We start from the raw sequence: 13,103 nt of genomic DNA on the forward strand, positions 1-13,103 counted from the left end.
ACATATTTGTCTCGTTACTCATCACTATCTATTCACTTTGTCTTTTTCTTACTTTTTGATTTTCAACATATTTCTAAACTCTTTCTCTTCGTTTATTTTCATCTCTACAGCTTTATTTGATGTAATCTTTCCGTATTATTTTCTTTTCTTTCTCGTTCCTCTGTTTTTCTCTCACTCTCCGTTCTCTCAAAATTCATTATTAAAAGTGTCAATTTGCGCAATGTAACGATGTTAAAAAATTGTGGATTTTCGTGAGAGAAATTAGGGGACAATATTTTTTGTTCTAACAATTTTGTATAAATTATTATTTCTGCGAAGTGTGTTTGTGTGTGTGTGTTTTTTTCAAATAAACTAACGTGGAAACGAATTCGCAAATAGCTTTCTCTTTCATTTTTAACAAATTTCATTCATTTTTTAGTATTAACAAAAATTTAGTAAAAATTATGACATACTTTTTTGTAACATAGTTATACTTTTTTTCTTATTAAAAAAAAAAACAGTTTCTGCTTAATTTGCATTGATAAAATGTTATTCATTGAACACTCATCTTATACATTTATCCTTTTCTTTATTCCTGCCTACTGGTTATATTATGTTTTCGGAATTGTAATACAACGTTGAAGGTCATTAATTCGTTTGACATTTCGCTTGTATCATACATAAAAGAAAGTTTTTATTGAATTTCAATATTTTTCTCTCGATATATACCTTATTCAGATTACTTTTACATCATATAAATTTGTGTTAGATATAAATGGAATTAACATGAAACCAAGTATTAGTAAAATAAGATATGAGTTAATATGATACAATCATTTTAATCTTTTTTATAATACACTAGAAATTGGAATTGAAGATTGAAATCGCATTCGATTTTCAGTATAATAGTAGTAGAGATTATTCAAGACTTGTTAAATTAAAACATGTTTTTACTTGCAAACTAAAAGTTTTGATAGATAATTTGATTGCTGCCTTTCCATTCGGCAAATCTGTTTTTTTTTTTTTTTTTGTAAATTTATTTTATGAAATATTGTCATTTAATAATAGTGTATGTCGACCCGAAATGTGAACTTATTGATTTCTTCCGATTGCTTATGTTTTCACTTTTTTCGTTTGTTTTATGTTCTATTTTTTTCCTTTTATACTTTATTATAATTTTATTCCATTTAGACACTAACATTATCTTATCACTTGTGGGGTTGACTGATTGATTAGAAAGAAGAAAAGCGTACAAAGAAGAAGGCATATATCAGTTTTTATCGAGCATAAGTTTTTTCTTTTAAATTTTTTTATATGATTTGAATTTTTTTCTTCCAGGTAATATTGAAAAGGAAACATCTTTATCTTCTTCTTTGCTGGTGGCCGAGTTAAAGTTGGTGCTTATAAATACCATAATCACGGCAGAGAGTAACTGGATGAAATTGGAAAATTTGTTATCGTGAATTTCATTTATCTTAGGTAGTAATGAAAAGAGTCTTTATAAATGCCATAATTATTGCATTTTTAGTTCGTTAAAAATATTTGTTTGTTTTACCTCCATAAAATTTGATCACTATTTTTCTCATATTTTCATTTTTCTTCAGGAAATCATATCTTATTAAAGTAATTTTAGGAAATTTCACATCCTATTTAAAATGCCTTATGAAACATAATTATTGAATCTAAATTAAATTTAAATTATAAAAGAACAAAAGAATAAAAATTCTATCATACGATATCTTGTTGCATCGGGTTACGTTCGTTCAGTGAATCCCGCTTTATTTCTCTTACGAACCAGACTTGCATATATCGTAACTTTCTTCGGTTCATTTCTTTTCATTTTTTTTTTTTTTTTCAGACTCATTTTCTGCAAAGATATACGAATGCCAAATGTAGTCATGAGCAAGGTTATGTCACAACGAAGTACTCTACCACGACTTTCCACTCGTCGACGTCACGAAACGAGAGCCTTGGAAAGCTTGCATGCCGTTCCGCATAGTTCACGAAGCAATCCACCAATCAGACGGGTATCATGTAAAAATTTTTTCTTTTCAAATCACAACCACGTAACATTTTCATCCCATTCAACTCCATTTCCAATCCCAGTTTCCTTCCTAAGAAATTGGGATTATCGTTTTACTTTATTGAAAAATATTCAAAAACTAGTCAAATGAAAAAATAATTTTTATGAATCATGTTCAAATCGTAAAGATTGCATCGTTTGAAACTCATCCTAGATTTGAGCCTACATCAACGCCGGCTTTTAAACCATTAAACTAATTTAAATATAAAGTAAATCACCAGTAAACAAGTCTCTAATTAGTGGCTGTTATTTGGATGAGAGAAAGGAAGAAAAACGATTAATAACGTAAACATAAATACTTGTTTGCATATTTCTGTACTGTATATAGGAAAAAAAGTAAAGAAACGTAAGACATACTGAACATAATTTAACAGTAATGAAAACATAAGCTTACAAATCGGAGATGAGCATCGTCATAGATCAAAAAGCGATTCAAATATATTCAAATATATTAGATCACAAATTGGTGGGAATATCATCAGAAATCATTTACAAGTTCCTGTAATCATTATACATACGGTCTACATTTTTGTAGAATTTGGCATACGATGCACCATTGAATGGTTGCACAAGTAGCAGTGATAGCACGACTTCAATAACAGCATTTGAATCAACACAATCAGAATCACAAGATTCACCAACGTCCATTAACGATACCACCGCTATGGAGCAATCACAATGTGATATGTCTCGCAGCAGTGGAACCGCCACCATTTCTGCAACAGATATGACAGCCAGTATGTTTTTAATTTTTTTTGTTTAAACTTACATCCAGTGAAAATGAGATTATGAATATGATATTTATATATTTTTTAAATTTTTCCCGTAAATTTAAAGCTACAAAAATGTTTTTTAAATTTAAATCTCAAAAAGTCTTTATAACAGCTAGTATGTTCATTTGTTTGTTCTTTCTCGTTCTTTCATTGTATTTTTGTTCAAAATATTATTGTTTAAAACTTTTTTGTTCTTAATTTCTAGTTTTTCGAGGTGACTGATTAGACTTCTAAAAAAAAATTAGAGAAAAAAAGCTGAGAAATAGTTCTCGAATTAGCTCTTATGTCTTCTCTCCAATAAAAAAAAGCTGAATATTGAAACATTTATATATAGATAGTAAGCCCAGTGTTTGAATCATTTTTCTGTTATTAAAAAAAAAACAACTTAGAGTTCTCCTGCGAAATTCTTGACCTTAAACTGTTTGTTTTTCCATTATTGACTCATTTTTTTTCCTTTTTTTATACTGATGCAATTTTATGTTTTATGAATTTGGTTGACTATGACTGCAGGAAGGTGTAACCAGCTGCACCTATTTTGCTTTCTTATCAGTAAACTTTTAAATAAATTTTATTATGATAGAGATTGAATGTTCTAAGAGGTGGATTTCTGAATCTTTTTGTCTTGTATGTTTTTTTTTATCAAAGTATTGAAAATTTTGAAAGTAATTTCGAAAATAAGTAGGAAATTTAAACTGCTTCGGAATTCATCTGTTAAAAAATGATGGATAAAGAATAAAAAGGATTAAAAAATGATGGTTTTTTGGAGGTACCTCAGCGTCGGATGTTCCTCCTTCAGCTATATCTATCAGGCAACAACCTGTATCCACCATTTCACACAATCTGGGGACACCAGTGCCCTTCCGCTGCTTTCCTGGTAGTAAAGCCAAACGTGTTCGGTTTTATCGAAATGGTGATCAGTATTTCAAGGCAATTTATTTATTCTAATATCGCAACCAGATCTGATTCGTTATTGAACAAGTTTTTAAAAAGAAATCTAATGGCTGGGGCCTGCCCTATGCTATTAATTGATGCTGAACTACGGAATAAGCAGACGTAGTTTTCTTGATAATAATAGGGCAAAGAAAAAAGAGACTTAAAAATTTTTTTTGGATTTTTTTTTGATGATTTATAAATCAGAAACTTTAATCTTACTTATCTTCTTATTTAAAGTAGTTTCATTATTAACGTCTATAGGGTATGTGGTACGCAATATCGGTGGAACGAGTACGATCCTTCCAAGCCCTTCTTGGTGACCTGACGAGAACACTAACTGATGCTGTCAATTTGCCTCACGGTGTTCGGTATGTCTTCTCTCTCGATGGTTCCCATAAATTATCTTCGTTAGAAGAATTTGAAGATGGCGAAAGTTATGTTTGTTCAAGGTAAGTAATCCAGAAACAGTAAGTGTTTTTAGTCGGCAAGGAAAACTATGTGGTCATTTCTCCTTTTATTGACGAACTATGTTAGCTTTTCAATTTTTGAAAATCAAAATGAAAGGATCTCACAATGTAGTATTTTATTTCAATAGTTCCTTCTTTTATCCTCACTTTTATGGTGTTTTACAATTTCAACAACTTCAGTTCGGAGATATACAAAAGGGTTGACTACGAAAATGCTCGCGAACCAACTTGGCGTATATCGCTGGCAGGTTCTTCTCCAACACCTTTGATGGTGAATTCACCCTTGAAGCAGGTTTGTTTTTCTTAAATATTTGTTAGACTTTATAAACATGAGCACTCATAATATTTCAGGAACCAAATGATTTTGTTTATCCAAGAATTATTACTATTATTAGAAATGGCGTCAAACCACGTCGTGTTGTGCGCCATTTATTGAATAAACGCACGGCAAGGTCTTTTCTTCAAGTTAGTTGTTCTTTTTTCTTTCGTTTTTTTTTTTTTTTTTTTGTCTTTAAGATGATTTTTGTTAAAAATTTTACACTTGCAGAGGTAAGCTTTTGTGGAAATTTGGGTGATTCAGAGCGATGTATTATTTATAGGTGATCCAGGATATAACAGCTGTGGTTAAGCTTGACAGTGGCGCAGTTCGAAAGTTATATGCACTTAATGGCAAAGAAGTTAGTATCCTAATGAATTTGGTTTTATTTTAATCACTCCATGTTGTTTCAGGTGTCTTATTATATGCTTTGATTAGTGTAAAAATATTGTATCTTGAGTTATAGTTAGAATCAGTCAGCATCCTATTATGCCTTCTAGTAATTTCTGTCCAATTTATGAAATACAGACTAAGAGAATGATAAAAAAAATGCAAAAATAGCATTCTTTAACTAATTTTAGGATGGATATATAGAGTGAAAACGAAGCAAGGTTTTGGTTAAATTACTAAAATTCCATCGTTAAAAGTGGTAAATAATCTAATAATGACATATTTAGGTTACTTGTTTGGCAGACTTTTTCGGTGAAGATGATGTGTTTATTGCATATGGAAAGGAAAAAATGAGCGTTGATGATTTCTATGTTGTTTCTGAAGGTGATTTTTGGTTACATCTTTTTATGCGACACATATCAACTACTTGATGACATAATACACTTGGTTTAATCAGTGTTTTTTGTTCATAACTATTTGTAAAAGTTTTTGCTCCAAAACGGTTAATTTCTTCAAAAAATAACATATAAAAATTTTATCTACCAACTCAACTTTACGACCTTTTTTTTCAGAATCAAAAAGGCTTTATAGTTTGCGATCACGTGCACCCCGTGGTAAACCACCCCGAAGAAGAATGCCAGCAAGAAATGAAACATTACGAGAAGATCGTGCTGGAAGTGTGGTTTCTGATTCGCAAATGAGTATGTCTTAATACTTTTCCGAAATATGGTATTTTACGGTGTAGTTAATTTTGTTAATTCCAGGTCGGCATCTTCCTTTACTTCTTGATAGCGTAATACACTTGGTTCGATTAATTGGTGATGGTAATACAGCTTTAGTTTATGAAACAATGTGCAAGTATGAATTTTGCTTCTCATTCTGTTCATGTTATGTAACTTCTTTTTTAGTCATTTTTATTATTTATTATGCTGAGCACCTTACTTGTTTCTGCAGATGCTTTTTAAAGCGGGAATGGAAATTAGCCTTGCTAATTAAGATATACTTTCTTATTCCGAACAGTTTTTATTTATATAACTTTCTAATTTTCTGCTTTTGTTTATGCAAAAAAGATTACAGATTTTCTACAGAACATTACTTGTTTTTTTATGATTCTAGTCTTTACACATTTCACATCTTTTACTCCTGTTCCTCTATTTTTCAGGAAAACTCGAGAAAGAAAAGCACTGAAAGTAATTAGCTATGAAAACGTTATCGGAAAAGAAGAATTGATTAGGTCAGAAATTGCCATAATGCGAAGGATTTCACACGAGTTTATCGTACAAATGCACGATTGTTGGGAATTTGAAGGATCATTTTACTTATCGTTGGAGCTTATTACGGTAATTACGATTTTTTTCTCTTTCTTTCCTTTCTCTAAACCTAGTCCTTCAACGATTTATTCAGGTAAGTTGGATTCGTCAAACAGAGACATGTTGATTGTTAAGCGATAGCATATGACAGTTGAGTAATGATACATCTTTCACTATTATTTATTGTGATCTGATAATAGCCTACAAAATAACTGAAAGACGCATTATTTCTAGGGGTCTTTAAGGGTTAACTTCATTTAATTCATAGTTCTGTTTTATGGAAATTAAAAGCGTTTTATTTCTGACATTTTATCATCGTGAGATAAACTTTCAGGGTGGCGATTTGTTTGAATACCTTTGTCAGGTACGTCATGTCACTGAACGATGTGCTGCAGGTCTTTTAAATTGTCTGGCATCAGCGCTTGATTATTTGCATAATTTAAATATAGTTCATCGTGATGTTAAGCCGGAAAATTTGCTAGTAAGTTGAAAACGTATTCTTTTCTTATTACTAGTTTAAGTGAATTCTTACTGCAAACTGAATCGACCGGTTGCGCTTTCGTTAAACAAATGAAAAGAAAAAAAAATCTACTGAAAATTTATTATTTCTAAAATCAGATCAATTGATTTATTTTTGGAAGATGTAAATGAACTGATCCTGAAGTTTCCAAAGATTTTTTTTTCTCCTTCTTCTTTATGTCTAGGTTTCCGAAGTTTTTAAAGGTTTATACTTGTCCACTCACGGGTGATCTGCGATTGAAGTTGGCCGATTTTGGTTTGGCTGTGAAAATGGCTAGCGAGCCATTGAGAGTGATCTGTGGCACACCAACCTACGTTGCACCTGAAGTAAAATTATCCTTTCGTTTTGATATGCTTCATGTTAGGAAAAAACGAAATAAGTTAGGAAAGGAAATCTCTTTGTTTGATTTTTGAGAAGCCGAAGTTTTTTTCGACAGTGGTGGTTAACTGTCATTTATTTTCAGGTCCTTGCAGAACTTGGATACGATTATAAGGTTGATCTATGGGCGGCAGGCGTCATCCTTTATGTGCTTTTGTGTGGTTTTCCACCTTTCCAAAGGCAAGTTGTGAAATTTCAACATGAAAATATTACGGACGGGATTAATTTTTTTTTTCTCACTTATATGCAGCTAAAAATATGGTAAAGTGCCGGTGCATCGTGTTTCTAATTAAATTAAAATAATGTTTGCAATTTCTGCGAATATGTTGGATTTTAAACTAATCGTTTGACATATGCAGCTGTTTATTTATTTACTTTTTTTTTGTTTAGAAATTCATTTAAATTATGACTACTAAGAGTTAATTTTTTCAGTGCTAGTGGTAGTCAGGAACAGCTATTCGAACAAATTTTGAGTGGACGTTTCTCATTTCCGCCACCTATTTGGGATAAAATTTCGTATTCTGCCAAAGGCCTTATACAGGGCTTATTGCAGCTGGATGTTGAAGAACGATTTTCGGCTTCGCAAATCCTGGAATATCCATGGATCTTGGTTTATTTCACATCTCTTCATATATTATTTTCCATCACTTATCATTTTCATTTTATGATTTAGTAATTAAACTGTTTCTGTAAGAAATCGATCTATTTGTGAAAATTTTTATAGGGTTGCGGTTTAGTAAGTGATGATTATGAGAAGTTAATGGAAGCGGCAGTAAGAGCCAATATTCAGAAAGAAGCGCAGAGAAATGCTTTGGAAGAAAGTGATGTTGAATTCTTCTATTCGAGGTTAAGTTAAATTTGAATTTTGAAAGAAATTTTAAAGGCTCAGTTCCTAACAAAAATTGAATAAGATTATATGATCAGCGGAAAATTAAAGGACTTTTATTTAATTCTTTAAGTAGCATATAAGGTGCAGTTTCAAAATATCTCACTTTGTAGAGGTATAAATTTAGAACTATTTGCAGGAGAACGAGTATGGATGAACTGAGCGAGAGTTCCCGTCGAAATAGTTCGTTTGAATATTTACCTAACAATGCGATCAATATGAATGATGAATGAACATTGAGGATATAATAGCTTACTTGAATATGTGAACAAAATTGCAGCATTTCCAATTGGAAAAGATTCTGTTTGATCAAGAAAACTTCTAGTTAATTTTCGAGATTTTCAGTTTAATTAAATGATGCTTCACCTTTATTTTTTGACCTTTCACTGTCACTGTCCATTCCAGTGATCTTTATTTTATCGCTTTAAGAAAACTGTGAATGTAACTACTCATTCCGTAAACACTATTTTACTTTTGTCTTTTCATGAAGTCTCTTTTTTTCTATTCTTCTCCCAGGTGAACCGGTAATTTTGCTCACTGTTTCGCTGCCATCACAGCTATCATATTTTCAAAGTGAAATGCTATTTCTTTGTAATATGCTTTTATTTCTGATAAAAAGGTTTAAAAAAAAAATAACCAGGCCTGTAATCTGATTATTTTCGAGCTTTTCATCACATTTATCAAATACTTCCCAAAACTATAAACTGAATATTTAAGCTTTCGCAGTTTTTCATTTTTAACCATCTCTATTCAAGGGACAAATGTTATTTTTTTCCTTTGGTGAGATCTTTTCTTGTTCCAACGAAAATCTTTGATTTCAGTTATTAAGTGAACGAAGATGATTGTTAAATTTTAGCTGTGTGGCACATTGCTTCTATTGTTTTGTTATGATGTGTTTTTCTCACATATGTTATCTATATATGTTATGTATGGATATGATATGCTATCACTCGCTTAAAAACTAATTTTTTTTATCTGTCTTGCACTGCGGCAAAAACAGTGGCTCATTATGTTTGGTAAAAAACAATGGCTCAGTTTGGAAAATTCAAAATGACCAAAAAATATACCTCTAAATAAGACTTTAAGCCACCAATGCTTTTTTCATTGAATTAGTTCCTGATTTATTGAGTGATTTAAAATGGAATTGAAATTACACATACATAAGCGTAGACATCTTTAGAGACCAGAAGAAAAGTGTGTGTATGATCCTAGCTAATATTTACAGTTTGTGAATGCTCACGTTTTCCCTCTCCTCTCCACGTTTCAAATCCTTTACGGCATGTGATTAAGTGGTCAATATCAGGTGTGAATTGGGAAGTTCGTATACTTCCCATCTTTTAGGTTTTTTTCCCAAAATCTGATCTGATAGCATTTAGAAAGTGTTGATAGGAATGACAAAGTACTAATTGTTTTAATCTGAATGAGAGTTTAATCATAGAATAATTATAGTGTCGAATAGGTCTTCAAAAATTAATTATCATTAAACTTTTCTCGATAATGTAATAATGTAATTGATTATGTTTTCCCAGTGTGTTCTTTTTCCTATTTTTTTTTTTTACTTTATTTGCCTAATTCACTTCAGTAAAAATGTAACTAGCTCGTAGTGAAATGAATGGTGAAATTAAATCAAAGATTAAAACAAAACTCTGAATTGAATCAAACATATTTTACAAGTGTTTGCGAATGCATCAAATTAAAAAGCTAAATTCGAGATAATACTGATTGGTTACAAATATCGCATTTTTTTTCTCATTCAAAACCAAAAAAAAAAAAATCTTTGTCTGCTTCTATTTTATCATCATGTTAAGTAAATGATAAGAAATAAAGCAACATTTTTTATCTTCTCATTGCTTCTAATTTTGAAACAATGAGTTCTTAATCCTAAATTCACCATAACTTCGGTGCAATTTCTGGTCACATCATTTGGTGAATTCTTGATCATGAATTTACCGCATCTCCAGTGCATTTTCAGGTCACACCATTTGGCAATCTTAATAATGCTTCATATTCACTACATCCTGCAATAATATTACTTACGCTTGATAACATTCTTTAATGATAATGACAATGATGATAGTGATGATAATGATAGCAATAATGACCATGACAACGACCGTAATGATAATAATGATGATGACGATGACAATGATGATTATGCATCCACTGGTTTATACATTTCAGGGATAATGTACCTAATGGTGTTTGTTATATATGCTTATTGAAGAGGGAAGAAGGGGTAATGATGACCATAGGTTAGGTCAAGCTTTTAACCTTCGGCCCCTAACTGACTATTTCATCGTTTCTTTCATTTTCTCCCTCTCTCCTTCCTGCTCTCCTTTCCTTTCTACCTCATGCTTCTATCCGATCTTTCTGATCTTTGAGACCACAGTAACATCTCTTCATCTCATGACCATGTCACATGTCCTGTCCTACCGTGATTGTTCAGCAGTACCATCAACAGAAACAGCAGCAATAATAGCTACAAGAATTTATTTTTATTCCTTCCTATTCCTCTATCTTTTTCATATTCTCTTTATTTTACAAAATAATGCACTCATCGAATTCCCACCTGAATTAATCTCCATATTTCATCCTATTACTGTGAATTTTAATAGTTTTGTGCAGTGCTAGCAAAAATTTAATTAAATTAACGACGAGTAATTTATGTCATGTGCCACTTGATCATAATAATACATACGTATGATTAGTTTGTGGGAAATTTTAGTGTAATTTTTGAATTGATAGCATTGAATCAAGCTGTCGATATATTTACCTATGTAATAGAACAATAAAATAGTAATATTAAATTTCAAGGAATAAAAAAATAATGGCAAGATAGAATAGTAATAATATTTACTATTATTATTATTCGTTTTATTATTATTATCATTATTATTATTATAATCATAATTATTATTATTATTAACATTATCATTAACATTATTAAAACTATCATTATTGTTAATCATTATCATTTTTATTACTAATTATTGTTATTATTATTTCTGTTTTTATTCCTGTATTTTTACTTTATCCTTTGTTTTTCATTTCACATTGTAATTTTAAGTATTCTTAATTTTCATTTCTTTCTAGAACCGATTGACACTGACTTGCATGACGTATAAACGCGACACGTGCAACCATGTCAAATACACCCATAATTTCTATTTCGTGAACATACGTGTAATCCCCAAGCACGTAGAATCTTCGTATGAACGAGTGCTTTTGTATGGTTTCTTCAATTTGATTGCATATGTATATTTTATTACGAAAATCTGCTGAGTATCTGGTAGAAATCGTCCAAAAAAGATTTTTTTTCCAATAAATTTAATTTCTTAAATGAAACTTAATCAGCTTATGTGCTTCTAAAACTGTATACTTACCATTTTAGCATCAAGCAAACTAAATCGTATAAATTATTCCACTTAGCAATTTTAACTATAATAGTAATCAATTTCAGAAGTTTACAAATTAGTATAAACTGTAAGTTAGATTACCATATTAGGAATATAACTAATTGCACATAGCTTTTCCACACCTCCAATTTACAATTTCATTAATTCTTTCCACTTTCCGCTACTACCTATATCAAGCATGCACACTTGCACGTATGCATGCTTGATACAGTTAATTATAATTATTAATCATTAGTAATTAAAAAATTATCTATCTATTATATCTAGGGAAAAACATATATGTATATAATGAAATATATTTATTGATGAATTGACGACAGGTGGCATTTTCTCCTCCTCTGTCTTCCCTCTTCCTTCTTCATTCCCTATTTTCCTCCTCAATTTTTGGCGGTTAATTTAAGTCCTCCTCTTCCTTCTCCTCCCTCTTCGTTTTCTCCTCCCTTTCCTCCTCCTCCTTCTCCTACTCTTCCAATCCTTGCTAAGAAATGACCTTTTCACTTATTACCGCTCTTTCACTCTTATACTGTTTGGCCATCTAATTTTTTCTCACATCTATAATCTCATATTCTTTTCATCTCTCTCTCTCTTCTCTTTTCTCTCTATATTCCTTTAACATTTAAAATAACCGGGCATAAATTCAAATTTGAAAATGTGTATGAGTAAATGAATGAATGGGTAAGCAAACGCATTCTTCAATTCAATTTCGATTTTTATTAACAATATTTTGCCATCAGAACCCAACCCGTTACTATTGTATGTATACTTTCCTTTTTCGATCATAACTCAAGAAATTTGCATAATTTTCGTAAATTAGTACGCTGTAGTTGTCTTTTTTCCCTTTCTAAATTATTATAAGTGTATCATTTATCTTATCATTACTTATATCATCTTTTCTATCCAAGAAATTTCTAACTTATTGTTAAATGCTAATAATGTACTTTTTTAGTAATCCTTCAGAATGAAATACGTCCACGTCACGTCATCTCATAAGATTGATATTATTGACACATGATAATAACTCATATCTGGTTAACAGAAGAGTCCAGTAAATGATATCGGAAACTTTTGTCCAAAAATATAAATCCATCTCGCTCGTCGGTCGGTGTAACAGTCTGTCCGTTTGAATGAATGTAGTAGAACTAATCGAGAAAGTCAACTTCAAACAAGTTAACACTGCTATGGGTATCTATTCGTTACTTATATTAGACTGTCTATGCCATCATATCCGATTGCTGGGATCTTCAATAAGTAATATGGGAAGCATTTGTTCGAATTCTGTATTAGTAGCAGGATTAATTGAAATCATGATTATGATTAATAGAAAGCAATCCAGTTTCATAGTTTAAATTTGTTTGGATATTCACTCTTATCCAACATGCAATTTCGTTGTAAAACAGAAGGCAAGCTTTGCCGGATAAACAGTATTCCGGTTTTTTTTTTTAAATTTTGAAATATCGCATCCATAAGAAAGGTATACATGTTGTATATGTGGTGACATTTGTTGATTTTTTAGAAATTGAGATGAAATGAGAAATAATTACCATTGTTCTGGGCTTAATGTTCTGCAACGGGGGCAAGAGAAGAAGAGCGATCGTTTGGAGAGGGGGAGAGAGCGAGAGACGTAGATAGTTTGTAGAAAGGCGGAAAAGTCC

At 31.0% G+C, this 13,103-nt stretch overlaps 1 protein-coding gene across 1 annotated transcript; it reads left to right on the forward strand.

The window, feature by feature from the left end:
* Nucleotides 1–1,862: 1,862 nt before the first annotated feature.
* On the forward strand, nt 1,863–8,268 carry Bma-zyg-8 (Doublecortin family protein; the record flags this gene model as incomplete). The annotated part of the gene is made up of 17 exons (XM_043076622.1): nt 1,863–2,006; nt 2,598–2,799; nt 3,602–3,762; nt 4,030–4,217; nt 4,416–4,527; nt 4,587–4,700; nt 4,835–4,912; nt 5,229–5,325; nt 5,514–5,642; nt 5,706–5,799; nt 6,104–6,281; nt 6,586–6,732; nt 6,975–7,097; nt 7,235–7,329; nt 7,582–7,759; nt 7,874–7,995; nt 8,175–8,268. 17 exons carry the CDS (start codon nt 1,863–1,865, stop codon nt 8,266–8,268), a joined length of 2,256 nt encoding a protein of 751 aa, XP_042932556.1.
* Between the last annotated feature and the right edge of the window lie 4,835 nt (nt 8,269–13,103).

This window comes from Brugia malayi (assembly GCF_000002995.4).
Source record: "Brugia malayi strain FR3 genome assembly, contig: Bm_v4_Chr1_scaffold_001, whole genome shotgun sequence".
Classification (NCBI taxonomy): domain Eukaryota; kingdom Metazoa; phylum Nematoda; class Chromadorea; order Rhabditida; family Onchocercidae; genus Brugia; species Brugia malayi.